Source organism: Heptranchias perlo, chromosome 38, assembly GCF_035084215.1.
Source record: "Heptranchias perlo isolate sHepPer1 chromosome 38, sHepPer1.hap1, whole genome shotgun sequence".
In the NCBI taxonomy this organism is placed as follows: domain Eukaryota; kingdom Metazoa; phylum Chordata; class Chondrichthyes; order Hexanchiformes; family Hexanchidae; genus Heptranchias; species Heptranchias perlo.
The window spans coordinates 5,238,244-5,251,066 of NC_090362.1; the positions used below are offsets into that span (position 1 = coordinate 5,238,244).

At 48.5% G+C, this 12,823-nt stretch overlaps 1 protein-coding gene across 1 annotated transcript in view; it reads right to left on the reverse strand.

The window, feature by feature from the left end:
- The window catches only part of tbc1d2b (TBC1 domain family, member 2B), a 142,201-nt gene extending 129,628 nt beyond the window's left edge, over nt 1–12,573 (reverse strand). Inside the window, exon 1 of the mRNA XM_067973325.1 lies at nt 12,042–12,573. Within this exon, the coding sequence (XP_067829426.1) occupies nt 12,042–12,380 (339 nt within the window). The 5' untranslated portion in view covers nt 12,381–12,573. The remainder of the gene's footprint in view (nt 1–12,041) is intronic.
- Between the last annotated feature and the right edge of the window lie 250 nt (nt 12,574–12,823).

Genomic DNA, 12,823 nt, shown 5'->3' on the forward strand with positions numbered 1-12,823 from the left:
TCTCTTCCTGCAACTATCTCCTACACTATTTCTTTATCTCCCTATCAATCTGATCATCTTCCACTCTGCCTCCCTCTTCCCCTGCCACCCAAATACTTTTGCCGTTATTCCTTTATCTCTGGATCTAAGCTTAACTCATTCCCATTTAATTTGTGAGTCTTTCCTTCCGTCTGACATTTCAATTTCAGAATCTCTATATGCCTCTCATACAGTTACACACACACACTTCTTTCTGTACATCAAGTACTCAGTATGCCTCTCACACACTTCAGCATTCTTGATGTGGAAATTTTTTTCACTGCATGCTATGTGCAACCAAATGCAAAACGCTTATGCAGAACACATTTATGACTTCCTTACTTATAACACAAAGGAAATCTTCCGCCATATATCTGCCTCTCCAACTGAACCAAGCGGACAGAATGATGTCTCCTCTCTTCAAGGGTCCTTTACAAAGTAATTTTGGGCAGTTTCAACCCAGTTCCGAAAGGGCAGAAATCACAGCTCAAGTATGGCAATAACTGGCTCTTCACTCAAAGATAGTCCAAGGATAGCTGCAGTGCGAACACTCTTCAGAGGTTGAGGTTAATGTGTAATTAGGGCTAGAGAGCAGGGGGAGCATTCTGAAGAGCTGGCTGTTATAACTGATCTGTCAGCTCAAATAGGAAAGTCTACTATTCCTGAGAATTGTCAGTCACTGTACAAAGATTCACCAAATAAATTATTCATGAGAAAAAAAGTATTTTAGGAGCTTGTATTAAATTCCAGTTCTACTGTTCAAAAGTAATGTTTCTTTCATGTTCGATTCATTTCGCCCTTTATTCTGGAGGTACAAACAAGAACTTCACAGTTTACCAAACAGCTATGATCATCAATGAGATGACCATTTAGTTGTTTTTCTGTACCCAAAAACCAGCGGTGATTTTGCATGTAGTAGGAACAACATCTTGCTTGAATTAGTGCTCAACATACATTGGTGCATCTCAGGGCATATTAGAGGGCAACGTGGACAGTGAGCAGGAAAGCAAGATCAACACTCACACATTTTATGACAGAGGTCCAAACCATTCATTCTTCATTGCTGGAGAAAAGGAGACACACAGAGTGATAAAGGGAGAAGCAAACCAAATCTAATAATACACTTCACCCTTCTCTTGGCCACCACTCACTCCACACCCCCATCTTTCCACATAAACCCGATTCTTGCCTCTCCCACTGTATCTAAAGTTATTTCTCAGCCTCTCACCAAATGTTTCAGTTGATACCTGGTATCGTACCAAGCCACGTAAACCAGGAAGGTCACATGTTTAATCTCTGGTCTTTGTTGACTTATCTGAGCAGGTGAGTGACGCAGGGTCTCAATAATGGCACAATAAAAAAAAATGTAAATCCACTTTGTGGCTATTTTAAAGCGATCGCTCCATTACAATGGCACAGTGTTTATGTTCTGTGGCAAGAGCAAGATGCGATTAAAGGAAAAAGTACAATCTCTGATCAGCTCTGTGGTTCCTCGTCCAAAGACCAGGTTAGACCAGTTGTCCCAATCAGTAAATGCACTGATCTACATGATACTGTGTTGTCAAGCTCAAGAAAGTCCCAAGTTTAATTCACAACCTGACCTCAGTGGAAGCAGCGACACTACAATTGGCTTCAAAATTCTTGATTTGAGAGGGGAAAACAGCTACGATGTCCTGTCCCAGTCTCCATTCAATTCCTTATGCTGAAAAATACAGCTTTTTTAAAAAAAAATTCATTCATGGCATGTGGACATCGCTGGCAAGGCCAGCATTTATTATCCCTGATTGCCCTGAGAAGGTGAGCCGTTCTTGAACCGCTGCAGTCATGGTGGGTGAAGGTACTCCCACAGTGCTGTTAGGTAAGGAGTTCCAGGATTTTGACCCAGCGCTGATGAAGGAACAGCGATATATTTCCAAGTCAGGATAATATGTGACTTGGAGGGGAATGTGCAGTTGGTGTTGTTCCCACCCACCTGCTGCCCTTATCCTTGTCCTTCTAGATGGTAGAGGTTGCGGGTTTGGGAGATGCTGTCAAAGAAGCCTTGGCGAGTTGCTGCAGTGTATCTTGTAGATGGTACACACTGCAGCCACGGTGCGCCAGTAGTGGAGGGAGTGAATGTTTAAGATGGTGGATGGGGTGGTAATCAAGTGGGCTGCTTTGTCCTGGATGGTGTCGAGCTTCTTGAGTGTTGTTGGAGCTGCACTCATCCAGGCAAGTGGAGAGTATTCCATCGCACTCCTGACTTGTGCCTTGTAGATGGTGGAAAGGCTTTGGGGAGTCAGGAGATGAGTCAACTCGCTGCAGAATACCCAGCCTCTGACCTACTCTTGTAGCCACAGTATTTATGTGGCTGGTCCAGTTAAGTTTCTAGTCAATAGTGACCCCCAGGATGTTGATGGGGGGGGGGGGGGGGATTCGGCGATGGTAATGCCGTTGAATGTCAAGGGGAGGTGGTTAGATACTCTCTTGATGGAGATGATCCTTGTCTGGTACGAATGTTACTTGCCACTTGTCAGCCCAAGCCTGGATGTTGTCCAGGTCTTGCTGCATGCGGGCTCAGATTGCTTCATTATCTGAGGGGTTGCGAATGGAACTGAACACTGCAATTATCAGTGAACATCTGACCTTATGATGGAGGGAAGGTCATTGATGAAGCAGCTGAAAATGGTTGGGCCTAGGACACAGCCCTGAGGAACTCCTGCAGCAGTGTCCAGGGGTTGAGATGATTGGCCTCCAACAACCACTACCATCTTCCTTTGTGCTAGGTATGACTCCAGCCACTGGAGAGTTTTCCCCAGATTCCCATTGACTTCAATATTATTAGGGCTCCTTGATGTCACACTCAGTCAAACGCTGCCTTAATGTCAAGGGCAGTCTTCTCACCTCACCTCTGGAATTCAGCTCTTTTGTCCATGTTTGTACCAAGGCTGTAATGAGGTCTGGAGCAGAGTGGTCCTGACGGAACCCAAACTGAGCATTGGTGAGCAGGTTATTGGTGAGTAAGTGCTGCTTGATAGCACTGTCGACAACAATCATCAGCAAAGTGATGGAAGGTGAGAGTAGACTGATGGGACGGTAATTGGCCGGATTGGATTTGACCTGCTTTTTGTAGACAGGACATACCTGGGCAATTTTCCACTTTGTTGGGTAGATGCCAGTGTTGCAGCTGTACTGGAACAGCTTGGCTAAAGGCGCGGCTAGTTCTGGATGGGCGCTGGGCAAGAATAATGATCTCCTCCTTACCCCTACCGTGGAATAGTCTGTCTCTGACAATAAGGTAACTGGAACAAATAAATGCAAAGAGGAAAGTGCTAGTAAGCCATTTAGAAAATATCTATACATTTTTGTATCTATAGCCATTCCAATCACCCTTGGTTACTGCTGCTCTGATATAATGCATTTATTCCATGGGTAAAGGGGTGATACACTATACCATGATCTGATTTGGTCACCCCTTCCCTCAAAGAATAATTTCTGCTCTAATACCTTCTTCCAATGGCAGCAGAGACTAGGAGGTTTCCATAGGAGAAATTTCCAGTATCACCTCATACAATATCCCTCCAATGAAAGACCACATTTCCTCAATAGAACAGGTGTCCTAAATGATAGATTCCACTGTATTTTAAACATTAAATTAAACCAAGAATAATTGACTGGAATACTGAAGCTCAATACCAATGTTATTCCAAGTCAAACCATGCTATAACCAAGCACAGGATACAGTAAAAACACTGACCAATCTCGATAATTAATCTCATTGATTCTGGAAGACTACACAAAAATAGTTGGCAAACTCTAACAGTAACTCATCAGTTCAAACTCATTCCAGGCTTCACAAGAACATGTTTTTGAATTAGATGTATTAAGCTGTTCACAATATGCACAAAGAAAAAGAAAGAACTTGCATTTATATTGCGCCTTTCACGACCTCAGGATGTCCCAAAGCACTTCACAGCCAATGTACTTTTCAAATAGTCACTGTTGTAACACAGGAAACGTGGCAGCCAATTTGCACACAACAAGCTCCCGCAAACAGCAATGTGATAATGACCAGATCAGTTTTTTAAAAAAATGATATTGGTTGACGGATGAATACTGGTCAGGACACCAGGAAGAACTCCCCTGTTCCTCTTCAAAATAGTGCCATGGGATCTTTTACGTCCACCTCAGAGGGCAGTCAGGGCCTTGGTTTAATGTCTCATCTGAAAGACGGCACCTCCGGCAGTGCAGCACTGGAGTATCAGCCTGGATTATGTGCTCAAGTTTCTGGAGTGGGAGATTAAACCCATAACCTTCTGACTCAGAGGTAAGAGTGCCACCCACTGAGCCACAGCTGACACACTATAGTTACCCCACACAGGTTCAAATGTTGTCAAGCAGGCTAAACTATTCTACGGTTAGAATGGCAGCTTAATTTGTTTAATTATTGCCACGCGATTGAATGAGCAAATGGTCAGAAAGTCGAGTTGCGGTTGTTTATTTTTATTCAGAGAACTACTGCACAAAATGGACAATAGGAAAAGGGACATGGACATTGCACTAAGGCAGGATTCTTAACCTCACCACAGTAAGATTGATGGACGGAACTGCTATTCATTGTTTCTAACGTCTGAGGTTATTATAAAAGCGAAGTACACAGTGGGTGTGTAGTGTTGAGGCTCGATGCACGAGACCACAAACGGTAGATTACAGCTGTAATGACCGATGCGTTGATTTGAAAGTTTTTGGTCAGACAGAAGCACTGAGCGGAGGCCAGGAACTTTCTTTCAGGGAAAAGGAGAAAAGAAAAAGGGAAAGTATAGTCATAACTTCCCAATTTAAGCAGCTTTGCAGAGACCCATCTCCAGGTGGCCTACCCTTGGTGACCCAATAAAGGGTAATGGTAGAAAATATACTAAATAAAAAAAAAAACTGGATTTTGTCTCATATTCAGCCTCTACACAACACACACTCATCTGGTCACAGCAAAATGAAACATTATTTTTCTAAAGGCTATTGGTTTTACAGTAAAGACTGGCTGACTCATTGCTCTGGGATCGCAAGGAAAACTCACTTACATTATTGTCCTCAATTTACACAAGGCATTGGGACTACTGTCTTATGCAGCCTTCATTAAAAACTGAAGCTATATGGCTAAATCTTGAACTTCATCCAGGATAAGCACTCCAGCTCCAAGATGTGTACAAGTATAAATGGGAGCCGTTTGTGCGCTCTCAAAGAAGTGAGGAGTTGTCCATGATCACCCACCCCACTTGATGCCTTCTTCAGTGGAGTGCTGGATAACACAATAAGGGACAGTCTGAAGAGCATCAGTTCCAGACATTTCTGAAAATACTGTTGCACTCTCACAGATCATACTATATCAATGGACTGACATGGGGATCTAATGTGCTCTACTCGTCATCTTGAACAATGGGCTTTGCAAAGTGCAACGGTATTAATTGGAAGATACAAACGAAATCAGTCTCAATTGATGATTCACATCAGTATCTGATAGCCTTGCTGGATTCTGTCCTATAGGACAATAATGAGAAGGGACAAAGGACGCTTGGGTCTTTACTGTCATTGAAGAAAGATGAAAAAATGTCATTGTAAGTCATACAAAACATACGCCCCTACAGCTCTCCTCCATGGTTCAGAACTCCTCAGCATGAAAGGACGGCTTCCTCTGTTGCAAATGCATATCCAAGCTAGAGGTAGATTTGTGACAAAAATCTAAAGCGCCTGCAGGGAAGATGGTCGCATGCCTACACCAACCCATCACCGAGTACGCTGGAAAGGGAAACAGCGCCTCACACACGGGACTGGATTGGCTAGTGGCATTGGACTCGGATGTCTAGAAGATTAAAGGTGGCCGTCACGCTGCACGTTACCCTGCATAGGTCCCAATCAAGCTGAAGACAGATCTTCATTGCACAGCTGATGAAGAAACTGACATTTGTGATGACCGCTGCTGGAAGGCGTTACCCAGAGGCCAGGTATGAAAATACATTCATATATCTAGTGATCAGTATCTACTGGCTCGGAGAGGTAAGCAGCTGCTGCTACAGCTCCGCATCTCCAACCAGAGCAACTACCATTCCATGGAGTATGCTGTGGTCAGGAGAGAGGAAGCAATGCATTCACATTTTATAGTGAGTTGTGCTGTGCACCACCTGGTTGTGAGGAGCTCCTGTCCACCTAGCATGGGCTCAAACCTCATCTGTTATCTAACGACCAAGTAGTAACAATCCTCCTTTTGTGGTCGGGAGGGGGAAGAGGCATGCTTTGGATTAAGGGAGATTAAAGTCAACGTGTCTTGCATTGGAAGTGTAGAAGGAAGTGAACACTGAGAAACTCGACAGATATCTAAGCCAGGCAGGAACAGCAGTAGGCCATTCAGCCCCTCAAGCCTGATCAGCCATGATCTCAAACTCCATTTACCCGCCTTGGCTCCATATCCCTTACTACCCTTGGCCAACAAAAATCTATTGGTCTCAGATTTAAAATTATTAATTGAGCTAGCATCTACTGCTTTTTATGGGAGAGTGTTCCACACTTCTATCACCCTTTGCATGAAGAAATGTTTCCTAACTTCTCTCCTGAGTGGCCTGACTCTAATTTTAAGGTTTTGTCCTCGACTATCCCACCAGTGGAAAAAGTTTCTCTCCATTTACCCTATCAATTCCTTTCAAGATCCTAAAAACCTCAATCAAATCACACCTTAACCTTCAGTACTGTTCACTGACCGTGGAATCAGGAAGGAGGGAGCCGCCACTGAGGACTAGAATTCTTCCCACTCAACTCCAGATAACTCCATATACCAATGGGACAGGGCAATCCCGGCTACACAAGCAACAGAAAACTTACCAGTCCTCTGCTCAAAAGCCTCATGGTTTTAGTTGATTAAACTCCAGCAATACTTCTGCACACACTTGGAGGTCCCTAAGCCAGTTTTGCCAACCTGCACCTAAACTCTCTAGATTTAGAGTGCCTACAGGTAGAAAGTGTACATTCCATACCTTGCAAACAAAAACTCTACTTGTGCAAATAGCTTGGATTGGAAACTCGAACATTGCAACACATGTAAATCAGTCACCAGCTAACCAATATCTATAATTATATGCACTATACCACTGTGTTAGTTGTCCATTTCCGTTAATAAGCAGCACGGTCAACACTAGGCATGGAGATGCCCTACTGCTACCTCCTTAAATTGGAGGGACAGGGGAAAATTGTGGGTCACACTTCTTTAAATGTAGATTTTTTTGTTTAAAAGATTTCCATTGACTCCACTCTAATGAAAACAAATGCAGTATGTCAATATAGCAAGAAAGCAGCTCACCACCACCTTCTCGAGGGCAATTAGGGATGGGCAATAAATACTGGCCATGCCAGCGATGCCCACATCCCATGAATGAATAAAAAAATTCTGATGTGTACAGTATAATTAAAACCATGTGACTAGCACAAAATGTAATGGAAAACATAAGCTTCATCATATTGTTTAAAATCCCAAATGGGCAAGATAGCAAAGGAACCCAGACATACAGTGCCTATTCTTCTGATGTCTGTCCTGTTTATTTTACATTTGCAGTCTTTTAATTCAGATGAGGAGATCATCTTGTTGAGCAGGTTTGTTGCTAAAGTTCTTATGTCACTTTCTTTGAAAGCTGTCAGCCCAGTTTCAAGTTTACATAGTTTAGAACTGGAACATGCAATTTTACCTCAAGCAAATGGCTGTAACTAAAGCCACCAATTCATTGGCACTGATTACCTAAAGTAACCGGGAAACTTGAAAACTTGCCTGCCTCTTATTTACACAATGTGAAATTTACTTGGGAGTGATTTATCCCAAGTGTTCCCATCTTTCCCCCATAAAGGTGCTAATGTCAATGGTTACATACGTTACTTGACACTCTCACAATCGAAATTCTGTGACATTCTGCAACGAGAAAGAAAAAACGTCTTGCATTTATATAACGCATTTCAAGACCTCAGGATGTCCAAAAGCGCTTTGCAGTCAATGAAGTGCTTTTTTGAGTGAAGATGATTTGGCTAAAGAGAAAACCTAAGTCGAGATGTCAGAGAAGAATCGCAACCACGATAGTCATAGATCGTCACGCTGTTAACCAAATGCAAGCAACTTTTTTCCAGTTTATCTTTTATCTACCCACATCTGCAATCTAAAATTTATTTTTCTAGCCACACCCTGGTCTACAGCAATGAGTTAGAATTGACCAGTTAAAAATTAATGAACTGGCTTAGCAGTGCACAATTCATTGCAGACATGTTAATCATTTTAACCATCTGTTCTGATGAATTACAAACATATCCATCTCCTCAGACAATATTAAGTAGTAATAATTTAAATACAACTTTGAGACAATTTATGTGGTACAGAATACACTAGTGAGCAATGATGTGTGATAAATGCCTCTCTAATGAGAGTCATGATGTGGAGATGCCGGTGATGGACTGGGGTTGACAATTGTAAACAATTTTACAACACCAAGTTATAGTCCAGCAATTTTATTTTAAATTCACAAGCTTTCGGAGGCTACCTCCTTCCTCAGGTGAACGATGTGGAAATGAAATCCTCGAAATGAAGTCGCATTTATAATTCACAGAACAATGCTTGGTGATTACAGACAGTTTTTTCAACTGCCCGTTGCCAAGGCAATCAGTGTGCAGACAGACAGGTGTTACCTGCCAGGTCTCAGAATATACAAATCATCAAAAAAAACAACAAACAAAAAGAGATAGAGAGGTAGAAACATAGAAAAGACAGCAACTGACCCGTTATATTAAAAACAGATAACATTTGTTCGCTGGTGGGGTAACGTGTAGCGTGACATGAACCCAAGATCCCGGTTGAGGCCGTCCTCATGGGTGCGGAACTTGGCAATCAATTTCTGCTCGACGATTTTGCGTTGTCGTGTGTCTCGAAGGCCGGTGGCTGAATGTCCTTGACTGCTGGTCGGGTTCCCCGTCGGGTTCCCCGACTGTCCTTGACTGCTGAAGTGTTCCCCAGTCGGGGAACACTTCAGCAGTCAAGGACATTCAGCCACCGACCTTCGGGTAAGTGTACTCCAAGGCGGCCTTCGAGACACACGACAACGCAAAATCGTCGAGCAGAAATTGATAGCCAAGTTCCGCACCCATGAGGACGGCCTCAACCGGGATCTTGGGTTCCTGTCACGCTACACGTTACCCCACCAGCGAACAAATGTTATCTGTTTTTAATATAACGGGTCAGTTGCTGTCTTTTCTATGTTTCTACCTCTCTATCTCTTTTTTTTTTGTTTGTTGTTTTTTTTGGTGATTTGTATATTCTGAGACCTGGCAGGTAACACCTGTCTGTCTGCACACTGATTGCCTTGGCAACGGGCAGTTGAAAAAACTGTCTGTAATCACCAAGCATTGTTCTGTGAATTATAAATGCGACTTCATTTCGAGGATTTCATTTCCACATTGTTCACCTGAGGAAGGAGGTAGCCTCCGAAAGCTTGTGAATTTAAAATAAAATTGCTGGACTATAACTTGGTGTTGTAAAATTGTTTACAATTCTCTAATGAGACTCCCCGAAACACACTCAACTTTTGTATTCATTCTCATTTTCAGAGGTTCTTGTCGAACACATGGCAGGGCTGTTCAGATCTCTACTCAGATGGGATGCCTTCACAGATGCACACTGACTGAAAATGAATCTAAACGTACTGGAATTTATTCTGAATAATTAATACATTGTTACACAATGTAAAATCTGCATATCCCGCGTTATTTATCAGCATGGGATAGTGTAAACTGAGATAAAAGCACAGCCACATAAGTAGCAAACGTACTGCCTGGAAAAATCTCACGTTAATTAAATCTGAAGTTCTCTCCTCTCAATTTGCGTTGACAAAGACCCCGTTACATAATACTTGGTGACCATTCTCCAAACCCTGTTACACTGGTCCAGGAAGTTCTACAGCAGACAGTTTTGTTGTGACCCAATTTCTAATAGCTGGTGCTGAATATTTTATCAATGCTGGGGGGCACTGCCACCAACACACAGCCTGGGGCACAGAATGCCCGAGTTCATGAGGGCGCACACTTACAGAAACGATAATGGGAAGTAGCAATGGGTTAAGGGTATTTTCAGCATCAAAACGAAAAAGCAGGTTCCTCAACGGTGGATCGATTCTCTTTTTATACAGAGCATACGGGATGGGAGCCAAGCAGGAAACCGGCCAGGTAAAGGCTACGGGATTTACCGACTCGGGCCGAATACCTGCTCCCCCAACCCCCACCCCGCCAGGGCTCCTCAGCCTCTTCACCACCCCCCCCCCCCCAAACCCCCGGGGCTCCCTCTTCACCACCACCCCCAAACCCCCGGGGCTCCCTCTTCACCACCCTCCCTCCCAAACCCCCGGGGCTCCCTCTTCGCCACGCTCCCTCTTCGCCACCCCCCCTCCCAAACCCCCGGGGCTCCCTCTTCACCACCCCCCCCCCAAACCCCCGGGGCTCCCTCTTCACCACCCCCCCCCAAACCCCCGGGGCTCCCTCTTCGCCACCCCCCCTCCCAAACCCCCGGGGCTCCCTCTTCGCCACCCCCCCTCCCAAACCCCCGGGGCTCCCTCTTCGCCACCCCCCCCCTCCCAAACGCCCGGAGCTCCCTCTTCGCCACCCCCCCCCTCCCAAACCCCCGGGGCTCCCTCTTCGCCACCCCCCCCTCCCAAACCCCCGGGGCTCCCTCTTCGCCACCCCCTCCCAAACCCCCGGGGCTCCCTCTTCGCCACGCTCCCTCTTCGCCACCCCCCCTCCCAAACCCCCGGGGCTCCCTCTTCGCCACCCCCCCCCCAAACCCCCGGGGCTCCCTCTTCGCCACCCCCCCCCTCCCAAACGCCCGGAGCTCCCTCTTCGCCACCCCCCCCTCCCAAACCCCCGGGGCTCCCTCTTCGCCACCCCCCCCTCCCAAACGCCCGGAGCTCCCTCTTCGCCACCCCCCCTCCCAAACCCCCGGGGCTCCCTCTTCGCCACCCCCCCTCCCAAACCCCCGGGGCTCCCTCTTCGCCACCCCCCCCCAAACCCCCGGGGCTCCCTCTTCGCCACCCCCCCCTCCCAAACCCCCGGGGCTCCCTCTTCGCCACCCCCCCCTCCCAAACGCCCGGAGCTCCCTCTTCGCCACCCCCCCTCCCAAACCCCCGGGGCTCCCTCTTCGCCACCCCCCCTCCCAAACCCCCGGGGCTCCCTCTTCGCCACCCCCCTCCCAAACCCCCGGGGCTCCCTCTTCGCCACCCCCCCCTCCCAAACGCCCGGGGCTCCCTCTTCGCCACCCCCCCTCCCAAACCCCCGGGGCTCCCTCTTCGCCACCCCCCCTCCCAAACGCCCAGGACTCCCTCTTCGCCACCCCCCCTCCCAAACGCCCGGGGCTCCCTCTTCACCACCCCCCCCCTCCCAAACGCCCGGGACTCCCTCTTCACCCCCCTCCCAAACGCCCGGGGCTCCCTCTTCACCTCCCCCACCCCCCGGGGCTCCCTCTTCACCTCCCCCACCCCCCGGGGCTCCCTCTTCACCTCCCCCACCCCCCGGGGCTCCCTCTTCACCTCCCCCACCCCCCGGGGCTCCCTCTTCACCTCCCCCACCCCCCGGGGCTCCCTCTTCACCTCCCCCACCCCCCGGGGCTCCCTCTTCACCTCCCCCACCCCCCGGGGCTCCCTCTTCACCTCCCCCACCCCCCGGGGCTCCCTCTTCACCTCCCCCACCCCCCGGGGCTCCCTCTTCACCTCCCCCACCCCCCGGGGCTCCCTCTTCACCTCCCCCACCCCCCGGGGCTCCCTCTTCACCTCCCCCACCCCCCGGGGCTCCCTCTTCACCTCCCCCACCCCCCGGGGCTCCCTCTTCACCTCCCCCACCCCCCGGGGCTCCCTCTTCACCTCCCCCACCCCCCGGGGCTCCCTCTTCACCACACCCCCCCCCCCGGGGCTCCCTCTTCACCACACCCCCCCCCCAAACCCCCGGGCCTCTCCCCCCCCCCAAACCCCCGGGCCTCCCGTTACCTTGAGGGTGTAATCGCGCCCCGCCGAGCGGATCTCCAGCTGCCCCTCCTCAGCTTCCAAGTCATAGTTGAAGGTGGCGTCGGCGATGTCGATGTAGCTGAGCGGGATGGCGTCGCTCGGGCCCTTGAAGTAGTACAGGTAACAGTGGCGGGGGTCGAAGACGAACCAGCGGGTCTTGAAGCCCTTGAGCGGGCCCTTCCCCGACAGTTTGTTCAAGTAGCCGCAGAGTTTGGGCGGCTGGTCCCGGCTCATGCTGGCCGAGCACTCCAGGGCGGCGGGAGGCGGGTCCGACTGGGGACCGGGCGCTTCCTCGGGCCCCGCCGTATCATCTTCCCTCATAATCCCGGCGGAGTGAGGCAGACAACAAACGTTGAGGAGAGGAGCCGAGCCTGGCGCCAGATACTCAAGCTCCTGCCATCGAGCTGCCGCGCTCCGACTGACAGACACAGGGGGAGTTGTAGTCCGATCACCGCCGCTATCCGCAAACACAGCGCGCCCAGGGGGACGAACTACAACTCCCAGAAGCCCTTGCGTCCGTCGCGCTTGCGCACAACGTAGAAACTTCAACTCCCAGCAGCCGTCGCGTCAACTGCTCCCTTGTGCACAACGTGGAAACTACAACCCCCAGAATCCATGGGGCGTGCTGCACATGCGCACTAGGTGAAGATGGGAACTCACACGTGCCCTGTACAAGGCACAATGGGAGTGGAATAAGGGGGTGGGTTCATGTGACTTGAGTCCTGAGATCTGTGAGTAATGGCAATTCATTCAGAATCTCAGTT